This window comes from Ambystoma mexicanum, chromosome 14 (genome assembly GCF_040938575.1).
Source record: "Ambystoma mexicanum isolate Mex_15411 chromosome 14, UKY_AmexF1_1, whole genome shotgun sequence".
NCBI lineage: Eukaryota > Metazoa > Chordata > Amphibia > Caudata > Ambystomatidae > Ambystoma > Ambystoma mexicanum.
Genome location: NC_090940.1, coordinates 28,609,177 through 28,625,140, shown reverse-complemented (window position 1 = coordinate 28,625,140; position 15,964 = coordinate 28,609,177). Strand labels below are relative to the sequence as shown.

General features: G+C 47.7%; 1 protein-coding gene across 2 annotated transcripts in view; it reads left to right on the top strand.

The window, feature by feature from the left end:
• SRP54 (signal recognition particle 54) overlaps positions 1-15,964 on the top strand; it is a 607,474-nt gene that overhangs the window by 49,974 nt on the left and 541,536 nt on the right. For both annotated transcript variants that reach the window (XM_069638449.1, XM_069638448.1), the window contains exon 2: positions 9,954-10,059. In XM_069638449.1, the coding sequence (XP_069494550.1) occupies positions 9,982-10,059 (78 nt within the window). In that variant the 5' untranslated portion in view covers positions 9,954-9,981. The remainder of the gene's footprint in view (positions 1-9,953; positions 10,060-15,964) is intronic.

The following is a 15,964-nucleotide window of genomic DNA, read 5'->3' as shown; positions in this document are numbered from 1 at the left end:
ATGATGGTCAGACCAGGACTGGGGCATTATGGATTTGACCGTAATTGGGCAGTTGTGCTCGGCAATCCAGTCAAGGGTTCTGCCTTTGGTGTGGGTGGGAGCTGTGATCTTTTGGGTAAAACCTAATTCTTCTGAGGAGTTGTTGATTAAGTTTGCATTAGAATCTAGAGGGTCACTGAAGCCAAGGTTAAAATCTCCTAGTATGATGCTTTGAGAGGAGTTTTTAAGGTTGTTGGACTGGATGTTGGTTAGGTCCTCTTCGAAAGATCCTAGAGGGCTTGGAGGTCGGTATATAAGGTGGATGGATACTGACTGCGTGTTGGATATGCCTAACTTGGCCGTTAGAAATTCACAAGAGTCAGTGTTGTGGGGTGGAGAGAGTCTGTCTAAGGTTAGTTTTAGCTATTCTGGCGAGGCCTCCACCTTGTGAGGTGGTAGGATCTAGTCTTGGGAAGGTGTAGTAATCTGGGATGGCTAACATAATTGCTGGACCAGCTGCGGGGTGGAGCCAGGATTCAGTGATCGCTAGGAAGTCCATATTTTCTTTTTGTAATAGATCGGATATGTCTGTTGCATGGGCAACCATAGAGCAGGCATTTATAAGAACACCCTTAATCCCAGACTGTGCTGGTTGGGGCACAGAAGGCTGTACCTTGAGATTGCATTTCGGGGCAGAAATGGGCTCTCAGAAAAGTCTGCTGGGGTGCTGTGAATGACTAGTTTTGCAAGGGCTAGTAGTAGCAGCATTACTTGATGCTTATTTAGGTAGAGGGTTGTACAGTCTTGGGAGTCTCGCGCGTATTTTGAGGTTCCTCTGTAATAGGGTACAAGGTCTAGAGATCATGTCAATCTGCTTAGGGAGATTGTGTGCGGACGCTAGTGGAGGTGTGTAGTGTAACATAGTGAAGTCTTGCAGGGTGATTATGTGGAGGAGTGTCCTTAGTAGGACCATGTAGAATGGTGGGAGGTACATATCATGTGCGTAGGGCTGGTTGCAGGGTGGACCAGGGATAGATGTGCTGTGTGGGTAGCTATGAAGGCAAGGTTCATAAATGGGACCACAGGGCTATAATTCGGCAGCTGAGCATGTGACACAAATAATAAGTTGAACATTGTAAAGCTACTGTCTATTTACAAGCAAGGCAGCGTAGATCTAGCAGGACTAGCATAGTACATATGCAAAGGACCTATGGCTAAACAGTAGGTTGGATGCGCATATGGCGTAAATAAACTGGTATGAGGCTAGTATGCTAGGTAACACAATGGGGGGCATACAATCATAGGCATTATTACTTGAATAGTGCTGGGTTAAATACAGTATAGCGTGCTAGTAGCTGTAGAACTATTTGCAAACACAGTGCACAGTGCATTGGTTGTTCACCTAGCATTGATTGTGGTTCAGATGGCAATGCACTAACAGGCTGAATACAGCTATCAAATTACGATGTAGTGACAGGCTAAATGCAACTATCAACTGGCAGAGCACTAACTGGCTAAATGCAGCGATCAGGTGGCAATTCAGCTATCAAATGACAGTGTAAATGCAGCTAACTACTGGCAGCATTATGCATGTGCAACTGTAAGGCAATACAATAGGTATAACTGACAGAAGGTGATGCAGCAGGTGGCTGAGTATAGATAACATGTGGCATAACTTGGGAGCAATTAACAAATGGTACTACAGGTGGGGGACAAGTTGTAGTGCAGTTACAGGCAGACGGTGTAGGGGAGGATAGGTCAATGGGACCCCCCGCTCCCCCCTCCCACTACATCTCCTACCCTGGTGAACACTGATGACTCGTCGGCAGCCCACCGGCCCCTGGGCCCAGGCGGCAGGGTGGCTGCAGACCGACACGTGAGGCTGCACCACCACGTTATGTGGCAGAGCACAGACGTCATCTTGTACTAAGCCAACTCCATTTTGTTAAAAACGTTTAGATCTAACCCAGGGAGAGCTAGCGTACACACTGAAAGCTGCAGCTTGACCCCCACTCGACCGCGCTCACAGAGGCCCACACTTCCCCCCCCACTCCCCACCGCATGGCAGATCCGCTGAGGACTCGTTCTCATGAGCTACCAGACACAAACAAACAACAAAATAAAACACTGTAGCTGTTAACCTTCCGCAGTACATCATTGCCCCAGCCATGAACGGGAACATTAGGAAGTAACTGAAACCAGCCCAAAACCTGCATGCCCTGACCCTGTACCAAGCCCCCAGCGTTCGACTGTGTGGCGCCCCACACCCCTGCTTACCCCGAGAACTCTTGTAATGTGTATAAACCGTTTATGTAATATATGCTGTGTTGACTAACGTTCGCTGCTAATGTGAAGAAGAATGGGTAAAGAGTAATATGCAACAGATATTGTTTATAATGTGAAAATGTACAAAGACTGGCTAACTGATGACAATAACCTGCGTTGCCCTCTTTACACATACACCTGCCTAACACTACCTCATGTTCGTATGTCAACTATTGATGTGAAATGTTGTGCTAAAAGGTATGGTCCCCAGTTAGTATCCCTTCTAATGCAAATGTATAAAAATCATCCTAGAGAGTCCACATGTTGTTCGCCCCTCACCCAAGGGACAGGGCACTGCTTTGTGCAGGGTGCCGTGCACTGAGCTGCAAGGCCATCTCCTCCTCCCCCCGCCCAGGCCCTCCAGATATGGATGGTGTTCGAACAGCACAGCCTCGCCTCCCCTCCCGACCCTGATGGACCCATTTCAAGCATCCGCCTCCCCATGTCAGAGGCCGCAACAGCCTGACTCCATGACTTACGAGCTACCTGGTCATAAATCCCACCGTCTCTTAGGCACCAGTTACATGCTCCCCACGGGGCAGTGGTATCTCCGCCGAGCCCAAGTTAATGGCCCTCAAAAGGGGGGTGCCCATCCTTGTACTAACAGATCGTAATACCATCCCTCACTGTATCTAACGAGACAGGGTGATCGAGTAACCCCTCCCATGCTCCTGACTATGCACATGGGACTAGCCTGTTTGTACCTAAGGTATCTCTATAACTGATGTATTGGGACACTTCCTATTGCATATCAATGTTCCTGCCTGCCTATTGATCTAAGGTCAGTGCTACAAGAGTTATAAGCCAACGGAAGCATGAAGTGTAACGAATGGGTGTGAATGTGTGGCCACAAGGGCAAATGTCAGTTTAGTTACCAATCTTCACTACAAGGCATGTCTGGCCCGGCACTCCACCCTGATGAGCCCAGCTGACCTTCCAACCCCACATGGCGCTGCACCAACGTCCACCAATCCTGAAGGAGCAACTGTCCGCAATGTATACCCCCTAGACATCACCACCCAATCCCCACGATTATGTGGCCCCTATAGCTTGTGTCACCCATGACGTTGTTCTGTAAATAAGTAGGCCTGTTTTTGCTATTGTCAGACAGAGCGCGCTCAGAGTTTGCAGAGTCCTTTTGTATGCCCTATATTGATTTAGATAAAAACCCTTTTGAGCTCACCCGCCCTTGGTCTCATTCCCTCCTGAGGTGTGTCCTTCATTGCCTCTCAATAAGGAGTGTGCGTTTCTGGGGATGCTTACATTCAACAGTGTTAACATATGCAGGATTGTTTAGCTGGGTAGGCCTGGGCAGAATAAGTATGTGTAAGCAGAGTGCCTTTATGAGTTGGTTTGGGACTAGGATCAATTGCACAAGAGGGCTGAGGCAGTGTTACTGACCCCTGACAGCTGCGACACTTGGGATAGATTTAAGGTAGCCTATGCAGCGCTAAATGGTGCTTATGGGGGCTAAAGCAACATTCGGGTGGAGAGGTGGATAAGGCTAAATGATCACAACTAGCAGTACATCAGATCTAGGTAAAGCTGAGTTCAGTCATATGTAAAGGTGTATGCTACATATAGGGCTCAATGATGGTGTAATGGCAATAACGACAATCCCGTAATAACAAATATATAGGTAAGTCACGAGTAGGGGCTTATGGGCCGCCAGGTCATGAGATGACTTCACACTTTAGACAAGGTTGCAGCTGGCCATCCATAGGCTCAACAATAACAAGGGTGTGGGGCCAACACAGCTATTTAGAGTCTGGTCCGTAGGTGAAAGTTGTGCAAGCCGTGAGGCGCATGGGTTTGGGTCACAGTACCTTATGAAAGCGACATCAAGACTTGAGGGTGCAAGGTTTCTGGCAGGAGACAGGGTTAGGTAAGGGCAGGGTGGGACAGTGTTTAGCCTTAGCTCATGGCCTTCGAGAAATGGCCGGCTCGCGCCTCCCGGCAGACGATTGGCTGCCTTCTAGGCAGTATGAGCCAATAGCAGTGCTTGGTGGACCAGGGTAGGGGAGATGCATGGAATGGAGCCTATTCCGACTGGGCATCCATCTTGGATTAATTAAACACCAGATTAATTGTGCATTAAGGGAGCCTCCTTGTTTCCCATTGTCATAATACCTGGCAAGAGAGTATAACATGTGGACTATATATAAAAATGTTGAAGTGAGAGTCTGGGACCCACACCAGCTCAGTGCAGCCTTACATGATCTTCATAGTCACAGTACCTGACAGAGAGGAGGGTCAGTTTGACTGTGAGTCCAAGACCGAAAGCAAGTGGAAGGAAAGTATTACCCTCCACAGTCTCTCTGCCTTGAGAGAAGTCTAGTAAAGACCAGGGGAAGGGAGTCATTACCCCTGATGTTTGTGAACATTGCGAGCGAAGCCAACAGAAGGGAAACATTCCACTGGCAGCATGAGAGATCCAAGAGTAACCAGGGGATTGGAATCATCCCCCCTAGTGTTTGTGAACATTGTGAAGAAAAACCAAGGTAAGGAAGTCGCTCTCTTGGCACTGAGAAACCTAAGGAATGCAGAAGAAAAAAGCCCCCCCTCCTTACTCTGAAGTTACAAGACGTTATTTTCTATGTGCTTTGATGGAGAGCCATTCCAAGGAATAACTTTTAATTTATACCCTGGAAGAAGAATCCTTCCTCTTTCTTGCAAATTAGCTCAGTAGCATTAGGATTACCCCTTCGGTTCTTAGTTGATTAAGACCGTAAGTGTGTTTTTACATGACTGTGTGGGGGAGGAGGGGGGGGCTACCGGCTCTCTCTCAGTAGAGAGCCGGTAGCCCCCCTCCTCCCCGGATGAGATTGGATCCTTCCACGCCATAATCTCTAGGGCATTGGAGCTGTTTCAACTCAACCCCGAGGAAAAGGAGGGTTCCCTTTATCAGCGACGAGATGCCAAGAGGAAGACCATGCTCTCGGTCCCGCTGTTGGATGACATTTGGGACGAAGGGCTGTCCCTCCTGAAGAACCCATCCTCGACACTGGCGAAGAGAGACCGGTACGAGAAGAAATACCGGGTTCCAGACTCTGCACCGATGTGCCTCAGAGCGCAGCCGTCCCCGGACTCAGTGGTCTCTGTAGCGGCCAGGAAGAAATCTGCAGGTTCTGCGGCATCGACTTCCACTTCCCCACTGGATGGCGAGGGAAAGAAGCTAGTCGCCATGGGACGACCGGTCATCTCGTCGGCAGCGATGACCATTAAGGCGGCCAACGCTCTCGCTATCGTGGCCCACTACGATAGGGAGCTGTGGCTTAAAATCGCCCCTCTCCTGGACTTCCAGACAAGAGGGTGGAGGCCCTTGAAATCCTACAAGAAGGCAAGGTGGCTTCGGATCATGCCATCATGGTGGCCACGGACATCGCTGACACCGGGTTCCGCCAGATGAGCAACGGCGTTTGCCTTCGCCGGCGTGATTGCCTCAGGGCCAGCAGCTTCCATCAGGACGTCCATGCGAGGGTATTAGACATGCCCTTCGACGGGGACAACTTTTTCGGCAAGACGGTGGACGAGTCACTGCAGGCCATCAAGGCAGACAGAAGGCCCGTGCCTTGGGCGAACGACGGCCGTCCTTTCAGTCCTCTGGAGGCAAGTCACAGGATCCAAAGGATTCTGTGGCAGCTCTTCTTCGTACCGTCAAGCAGCCCGTTCTTTGGCTGCTTGACGGTATGCAGCAAAGCCAGAGGAAATGGTCGTCGCCGAGAGGCCCAAGGTGGTATGGCCTCGGCGAAGCAGGACAGAACCGGCCGTGACATCGGGCCCCCACCCGAGCACCCCTGGTGGGAGGCCGGCTGGCCAACTTCATCGGAATGTGGAAGTCAATCTCCACCGTTGGGTGCTGGATGCCCTGGCCCACGGACACACCCTGGAGTTCCAAAGGAAGTGTCCCCATTTTCCACATGTGGCCAGGAAAGAAAACCATGTTCCACAACTGCTTCTAGAGGTTCTAGAGGTACGAGCGATGCTGAAAAAGAGCGCGATAGAACTCGTCCCGAAGAGGCTCCGCAGTACTTCCTCGTCCGAAAGAAGACCAGCGGTTGGCGACCCATTCTAGATCTCCGCCCCCTCAACAAATAAACAAATACATAAAATCCCTGAAGTTCCAGATGGTCACCCTTCACGTGCTGGGACAGCTGGAGGAAGGAGATTTCCTGTCGTTGCTGGACTTGGAGGATGCTTATTTCCACATCCCCATACACAAGGGGCATCGCAAATTTCTGCGATTCGTGCTCCAAGGGCAGCACTATCAATTCAAGGCCCTTCCCTTCGGTTTGAAGTCGGCCCCAAGGGTCTTCACCAAGTGCCTGGCACCGGTGGCTGCACCTGCAGAGGATCCACATCTACCCCTATCTGGACGAATGGCTCATCCAAGCAAAGTCAAGGGAACTCTCTGTCGAACACACAGCGAGAACCGTCCGCCTGGTCATGGAACTGGGGTTCTCTAAACTATGCGAAGTCCTTCTTGGTGCCATCACAGGATGCTCGGTTCCTGGGAGCCAGACTCAACACGGAGGCGCGCCTGGCTTCACCGTCGGAGAACAGGATAAAAGCCATCCTGGGCAAGGTATAACGGCTGTTGACCATGGAAGTTGCCATGGTGAGGTCCAAGTCCCGGCTCGGCATGATGTCATCATGCATCTACCTCGTTCGGCTGTGGATGCGGCCGCTGCAGGAGTTCCTCGGCACCCGTTGGATGCAAGTGGCGGGAAGCTTCGAGGACAAGATCGCCCTCAACGAGACATTCTGTTGAGCGATTCGGTGGTGGGGCATCCGCGACCAGCACAGACTTTCAAACCCCAGCGCATCAGGATGGGGCGCACATAGCGGAAATCTCCACGCAAGATGCCTTTGGCTCCCAGAGAAGTCGTTGCACATCGATGTCCTGGAGCGCCGAGCCGTGTTTTGGGCACTCGAGTTTTTCCTTCCGTCTCTCAAGGGCAAGGTGGTGCGGGTCTTCACTGACAACACCACCACGATGTTCGACATTCGGAAGCGGGGGGGCACCAGATCCCCAGCCTTCTCCAAGGAAGCGCAGGACCTATGGCACTGGGCTGTCGCCCAGTGGATATTCCTGGTACCCTTTCATCTGGCTGGAGTGAAGAACACTCTCACTCAGCAGGGAGCTGCACTCTTGCCACGAGTGGGAGCTTCGGCAGGATCAGGTGCACCTACTGTTTCGACAATGGGGCAATCCCCAGAGTGCCGGAGGTTCGCCAGCAGGTTTCCCCAGCCGGGGAGCATGGGGGGGGGGGGGTGCGTTCTCCTTCCCCTTGGATGGTCGGCTACTCTATGCGTTTCCACCGTTGCGGTTGCTTCTGCGACTCATCAGTCAACTCAGACGGTCCCGGTGCAGGATGATCCTTGTCGCACCGGCGTGGCCAAGGCAGATATAGTACCCGGACCTGGACTTGTCAGCGCCCCCTCCAGTCAAGCTTCCAGCGCTCTCCTGTAAGCCTCTGTACTTGACATTCCACGGAACGAGGGTCGTGCTGAGGACGCACCCCTCCTTCATGCCCAATGTGCTTCGGATTTCCATCTCAACGAGCCCTTGGTGTTACCCGTTTTCTTCCCGTCGCCTTCGTCGCCGGCTGCGAGGACTTTGCACTCGCTGGATGTGGCTAGAGCGCTGAAGGTCTACGTGGACCACATGAAGCGTTTTCGGAAGACATCACAGCTGTTTGTGAACTTTGGCCCTGTGAACCAAGGGAAGGCCCTCTCCAAGGCTTCATTTCCAGGTGGCTCTCCGGCTGCATCACGCACTGTCATCGGTTGGCAAACCGACCGCTGCCTGGCCGTCCGAGAGCCCATTCGACCAGAGAGATCACTGCAACTACAGCGTTCCTGTCTGATGTGCCCCTGCTGGACATCTGCAGGGCTGATACATGGAGGTCGATGCACACCTTCATGAAATTCTACTGCGTCGATCGGGATTCCAGGGAGGAGTCCAGAGTCGGCCAAGCAGTGCTGTGCAACCCGTTGCTTGAAGGTGAGCCTGGTGAGGAGGTAAAAGATGCTTAATGTTGAGTTGTTGAAATGCTTAATGTTGGGCCTTGCCACCTCCCGTGGTTGCATGTGTGTACTGGTATGTATTCTTTATTCATGAGCATGTGAATCCATGCCAGACCCCAAGCTGGAGAAGGAACATGTTACTTACCTGTAACTGTTGTTCTTCAGCATGGGTGTGGAATGGATTCACATGCGAACCCTTCCGCCTACCTCTCTGCAGCTCTTCTCTTGGTCCTACTGCCACTTTACGTGCTACCAAATCTGAAGACGGCTGCCAGAGAAGGGGCTTGGGTAGAGGGCAGTTATTGGCTGGGGGCAGTATGACCCAGAGACCAGTGATTGGTTATTGGGAGAAAGACAGTTCAGAAATGAAACTGATTTTTTTTTTTTCTTTCTCCGAGGATTCCCAGCCTCATGACAGGGAATATTCATGAGCATGTGAATCCATGCCAGAGCCATGCAGGAGAACAACAGTTACAGGTAAGTAACTTGGTCTTTGGTGATCCTATCTTAAGGAGTTTTGCCATGGATTCTAGAAACATCATTCTTAACGATGTTGATAAGCCAAGGGAATATGAATCCAGGAAGGCGCTTAAAAATAAAATCTTAGCCTGGCTTAATCAAAGAGTGTGCTGTAACTGTGTTAGAACTCAAGACCCGAGAGTCCTTTGGAGGATACAGATTGATGACTGGTGCTCCCTTGATAACACAGATTGTATTGTTATTGGATGTGGGCCAAGTAGTTTTCCCTGTTCTTGAACAAAAACACAAACCTGCAGAACATGTCCTCCTTTACCAAGCTAAGAATGATTGTGAACTGATTTTTTTCATGGTTATGTATGCCTTGGTACCTTTTCTTTTCCAATGTTTTTCATATGCTTGATTATTGTATGTACTTTTTTGTTTTTGTATTTCTGCTTTCTCTGTTTTTGTCAGTGCACTGAGGCCTATGGGCGTGCTGCGCTACATAAGAAATAAACTAAACTGTGACCCATTTACTCTTGAAACGACCTCCTGACAGAATCATTGGTTTGTTTGAGGCAGGGAAACCCCTCTTAGAAATGAGGATAGGTAGGGTTTTCCTTTACTTTTCGTTTAAATAGAAGTGTATAACCATAAACAAGCCACCTGTGTCGGTCTCCTACTGCTACACCCTTACAGTGTCTAAATGTTTGAAGACCTATTTCAGAGATGCTGCAATAGTTTGAATTGATTACCAACTTTTTTGTCTGTTACACATGAAATAATCCTGTTTGCTGAGCAGTTTTAATCAGTCAGATAATTTTATCTTGCAGTGTATCTTGTGTAAGAATTGTATATTTATTTTAAAATTCAATTTGTCAAGCCATGCAGTGCTTGGAGATTCTTTTTTTATCCTTAGTAATCAAGCTGGCTGCTGTAGTTTTCTTGTTCCTCTGAATTAGTGTAACATAGCATTTATAATCCATTGATGGTTATTGTGTGTACAGAAGCTCTGAATACCATAGTAGTTGCCAGTGCTTGTATAGTTGGCATCATAGATCAAAGTAGTTTACCTGGGTGCTCTTTTGTTTTTAAACTGTGGCCAATTAGTGAATGTCTCACTTGTGAAGAATCCCACTAAATGTTTTTTCCATTTGCAGATAAACACAAGGACAGAAAGGTGCCAAGATGGTGTTGGCTGACCTCGGGAGGAAGATCACCTCCGCCCTACGTTCCTTGAGCAATGCCACCATTATCAATGAAGAGGTACGTAGAATTGGTGATGAGTGCTTTTATGTTCTGCAGTGTTTTATTAAATGCTTTGATAAGGGGCATTGCTTAGTATCTTACAACCACACTTTGTTTGAACCCCATTTTTTGGAAACTCTTGTATTGGAAAGAGCACATAATGCAGAGTACAACAAAGGCCTCAACTGCCCTCGAGTAGGCCTCCGATTTCCCTCTTGCAGTGTACTACTGAGCCCTAAAACTGCTGTTATGTGACGCTCTTCTGAGTCTTTCACTGGCCTTGTGCAGCGTACCACTATGACCTTAGACTGGCCTTGTGATGAGCAACACTAAGGGCTCAGTATGGGGAGGACTGTTAACCCACTTCAGTATGCCTTTTGGTTGGTTCATTCCCTTCTTCTTGGGCCTGGAACTGCAGTGTATTGTCTGCTTTTATACATGTTGAGTTGTGCCTGGCATAAGGGCTACATCTTGACATTGGGGCGTGGAAAATATAGTTCTGAGGATTCGAAGTCAACTTTTGGGATTTGGACAGTGGGGGGGAAAAAAACAGTAACTCAATGGTGACACACAAGTCGAATAACATTGCCTTTCATTTTCCAGTATATATTTTGAAACATTCAGGAAATAAAACCAAAGTTACCATAAACTAGACTCAACTACTGGGTTTCAGATCCATGGGAGTAAGATGCTAGTGTGGGGGGCGGGGGGGGCGAGGGGAGGGGGCAGAATGAAAGGTGCATGGACAATAGCGCTGAGCACAATGAAAAAGGTGCTTAAAATGTCAACTTGAAATCCTACCTCCCTCACCCGCATCATTATCCAAGCAGGACCTCTTGCTGCAAATGCTGCCTTCCATCTTGGATAACTAACTCATTGTTCCACAGCCTTCGCCCAACTTGCTTCCTCCAATAGTCAGGATTGTCATCATATTTTGCTTACCAAATCCTAAACTCCAACCTAAGGGAGCCAAAATGCCCACTTTGGACTGTGGCCGGTTTTGAGGCAGAGAATAGTGTTGTAACAAATACAAGACTCTGAAGAGAGTTGGATCTCTGTACTAAGTGCAAGCGACACCACTTTCTCCTAACCTCCTGCCAGGTTCACTATTGGACAGCAATATTGTTCTGGTCTACTCGCAGAGCATCTAGGGACCAATTCCAGTGACCCTTCTAGGAATTATCAAGATTACATTTATAAGTTCCCTACATAGTTTTATCAGTAAAATATAAAAAAGCATTTACACTTGTAACCTAGTGCCTTTTTTGTACTTGTAAATAGAAATGCAAAGAATGATTTTTCAAAATTTTTTCTATGTATTATTCTCTTCAAGAGATGAGCATTAAAAATAAAATAGTCCAACAAGCTGTCCACTATAGTGGCAATAATATAGCTGAATAAAGTCTTAGTATCTTTCTCTTCTCTGTTTACTTCCATAAAGCAATAGCATACTACAACACATCAAAAATGTGTATAGCCATCTAAAATCTGGCACAGTACAACTGAACACTATACTCGCTGTTGTGTTGTCAGGATTGATGAACCGGTAGAGGGTCGAGGTTCTACTAACCTCTGTACCCATTACATGGAAAGTACTAAAAACCCTCTAGCGAAAGTGATGTCTACTAAAGGAAGTTGCTTAAAAGCAATCTAAAGCTATGGATTAAAAATACTGGTAAACTATTTTAAATCTACCTGTTTTGATTCCTCTTTTCCATCCAAAATGTGCGTTTGATGGATTGTCTTCTCCCAGCTGTAGAAATCGGAGGGGAGCAAAGGTCTTGATGTGCTATGCCCAAATATAATTTCACAATGGAACTCTGTGTCTCAGGAACACAAATGACAGTTTGAAGGCCTACTTTACAAAAATACATCAAGATCTCTTGTGTGGATGTAGAGCCAGTGGAAGACAAAGGTTGTAAAAAAGGCTCGGCCTCCAAAATATAGAAGCAGGCAACAAAATTTGAATTTGCCAATTTTTCCAAGTGTCAATTTTTAGGCCTTTAAGCCGATTTTAATCTTCCATGTGGAGTGTATTAGAACAGCTGCTTGCGTTTTCTTACCCAAGTAGTCCAGGCTTGTGGTTCATATCTTACAACCTGCTCACCAGGATCCCTGGTATTCTGTGACTGCTCTGTGGTTCAGCTTGCCTCATACTCTGGAGCTAACTTTATCCAAACCCCACCCATTTCCTTGATAGGCAATCGCAACTAGTGGGTGTGGGTGTCTTCATCTCTAGTTTTAATCTTTGATCCTGCCAATAGCTTTGTTTCCCATAGACTTTGCATTAGTGCGTTTGTCACTCGTTAGTTTTTTTATGAAGTCAAGTCCAGTCTGGGACAAGATTTTAGAAAGTTCATCTTTACTGAACAGGTTTACATCCCTTAGGTTTAGCCTGAACTACCCAAAGGTTTGGTAGCAATAGCTGAGCAGCCAGGCTTCGTCTAGGAGGGAGAAGGGCTGTGAAGAGGCACACAGAACTCAGACCAACTTGTATAACTTTAGTTAATCCCTGCTTAGCCACTCCTGGGAAGTGCATCCCTATCCTAAGTGAGTCTCACAAAGTGAAGGGGGGACACTGGGGTTCCAGTGAACAAGGGCGGAGGGAGAAAAGGCAGTTAAAGGCATGGTCTAGTAAAAAATTTAAAAAAATAGGCAACATCAAAAAAATACTAGCATTCTCTTTTTTAAAACTTCCTATGTAAAATTTTGAGCTATTCAAGCTCAAAATTCGCAAAAGCAAGCACATTGTGAAATGGATGCCCTCCTGTGCTGGCTTTTGCGGCACTAATGAAGGAAAAGCCAGCCAGCTGTAGTAAACAAAAGCTACCGCTGGGTGGCTTTCCCTTCATTAGTGCTGTACGCAGAGGACGGGGACCGGAGACCAGAGCAGGAAAGCTGCAGCTGAATCTCGGTGAGTGCTATTTATTTAAAAAAAAAAAAAATAAGCACTAGCTGCGTTTTTTTTTTTTTTCCTAGGTTTTCCGGGTTGAAGCTTTAAAAACGTTGTATTTATGTTTGCGGTCGCTTTTGAAGCGACCGCAAACATAAATACAACGTTATTGTGTTGGAAAACGCTGCAGTTTTTCTTTCCAAGTTTCTCAGGCTCCTCCGGCTCGGAGGAGCCTGAGAAACTCAGAAAGAAAAACCGCAGCGTTTTCCAACACAACCGCATTGTGTTTTTGCCTGCTGTGGCTTTCACTTTGGGTCTCCGGTGCTCAACGGAGCACCGGAGACCCAAAGTGAAAGCCACAGCAGGCAGAAGCACAACGCGGTTGTGTTTACATGCCACGTAGTATTTCTACCTACAGCTGATTTCCCATTTGGGGCTCTCGGGCTCCCCGTGGGGAGCCCGAGAGCCCCAAATGGGAAAGCAGATTCAGGCAGAAACACAACGCGGTTGTGTTGGAAAACGCTGCGTTTTTTCTTTCTGAGTTTCTCAGGCTCCTCCGAGCCGGAGGAGCCTGAGAAACTTGGAAAGAAAAACCGCAGCGTTTTCCAACACAATAACGTTGTATTTATGTTTGCGGTCGCTTCAAAAGCGACCACAAACATAAATACGTTTTTAAAGCTGCGGTTTTATTTCTAAGTTTTCCGGGCCCCTCCAGCCCGGAAAACGTAGAAAAAAAAAAAACCACAGCTAGTGCTTATTTTTTTTTTAAAATAAATAGCACTTCCCGAGATTCAGCTGCAGCTTTCCTGCTCTGGTCTCCGGTCCCCGTCCTCTGCGTACAGCACTAATGAAGGGAAAGCCACCCAGCGGTAGCTTTTGTTTACTACAGCTGGCTGGCTTTTCCTTCATTAGTGCCGCAAAAGCCAGCACAGGAGGGCATCCATTTCACAAAATGGATGCGCCCATGTGCTTGCTTTTGCGAATTTTGAGCTTGAATAGCTCAAAATTTTACATAGGAAGTTTTAAAAAAGAGAAGGCTAGTATTTTTTTTTTTTTTTTGTTGCCCATCTATTTTTTAAATAACATTTTTTACTAGACCATGCCTTTAAGCAGTGGACAAGGCAGTCTATGAAGAGGTCTTCAAGTTTACAGGTGAGTGTCGGTTGGGTTTCTTTGGGTAAAGAGCACAGAGGGTTGTCCACCCAAATGTGACTCAATGTAGGCCTGGGAGGGGTTGCAAGTAACCGCTCAACTGCAACAGAAGATAACCACAAGACTTATCCTTGGCCCCAAACCCAGGGATTGCATCGCTCCAGCTTTGAAATCCCTCCACTGGCTCCCCGTGGCTTCTAGGATCAAGTTAAAGACCCTCTGCGTAGTCCACAAGGCTTTCTGGAGCCGAGGCCCGCACTAAAAAAAAGAGCATCTAAATCCAAGCGACCCGGCCAATTGCAGACCTATCACAAATGTGCCATACTTGTTGAAGCTCATAGATAAAGTTACAGGCATTCAGTATGTCTCTTTTGTAGAACAGAGGGAATCCTGGCCAAAGGCCAATCTGATTTTAGGAAAAAGCATGGAACTGAAACAGCACTGGTAGATGTTAAGTCGTATATAGCCAACATAATAAAGGTGGTATGGCCATGCTGTTACTGCTAGACCTATCTGCCACCTTTGACTTGGTGAACCATGACAGTAATGGCAGATAGGCTAGTTAAGGTAGGCAATTGTTCAGTACCAGCTGGTCTTTGCTGCCATTAAAAAGTGGATGACAGAGAACTCACTCGCACTGAACGACAGGAAGACCGAAATCCTGATTCTGGACACAGATGCAAAGCTGAAAAAGTTGGATGCCCAATACAATGTGTTCTCGATTGGAGGCGTTGCGAGACCGCCCTCCGACCACGTGTAAACTCTGGAGGTCATTTTTGACCCATATCTGAACTTCAAAAAACATGTGTCCCACCTAAGCTCCACCTGTGCCTATATAACCCATTTCCTCTGGCAGATAGGTCCATACTTGTCAGAGGGAAACGGAGCATTAATTGCAGCAGCCACTATCAACACTAGACTTAACTATTGTAACGTGCTGTTGGTCGAACTTCACAAAATAATGTAAATGGACTTCTGACCATCCAGAATGGTGCCGTCAGAGCAGTATGCGGCATGAAGCGTCAAGACCATATTACACATGCACGCAGGGAGCTGCATTGGCTCCCTGTCCGTGAGAGAATCCACTTCAAAGCATTACACCTGGTTTATAAATGCTTGGCTGGTGATGCCCCCAGTTGCCTTAGTTCATGAATCAGGAGCCTGCCTTTTCGACTCTATGCAATCCAATAAAGAGGCCTTACTGATACAGCCATGCTTCAGATTGGAAAGGTTTGGAGGCTCCAGCTTCTACTCGTGGGCTCCAAGGGTCTGGAATGCCTTACCACAGCCACTCTGACAGCTTCCATCAGTCACGCAATTTAAGAAAGCTCTGAAGACCTAGCCCTTTGATGGGGGAGGAGACTAGGAAGATTGAAGCAACCGTATCATCTTGTGCTGTCTTTGTGTTCTAGGTTTGTATTGTATTGTATTTTGTTTTTGTATAGCGCCGGTAGCCCGAGGGCATCAGGGCGCTTGTACATAAAACACCGGTACTACACGACGAACAGAACATATGAGACAGACGATGGGAACAAGTACTAACCAAGATCTCATGTAAAAAGGTGTGTCTTCAACATCTTCCTAAAAGCAAAGTGATTAACTTCGGACCTAAGGATTTCGGGGACGCTGTTCCACAGTTTAGGAGCTAGCACAAGAAAGGATCTGCCCAGCCCTGTTTTGAGCTTGAACCTGGGCACATACAGGAGGCATTTGCCGCCCGAGCGTAGGTTTCTGCTGGGGTTGTAGGGCACTATGTGTGTTTTCAAGTAAGCAGGCGCTGTGCCATAAAGGCACTTGTGTACCAGGCAGAGAGTTTTGAACTTGATACGTTCTTCTACTCTAAGCCAGTGCAGAGCACGCCTCTCTTCGGTAACATGG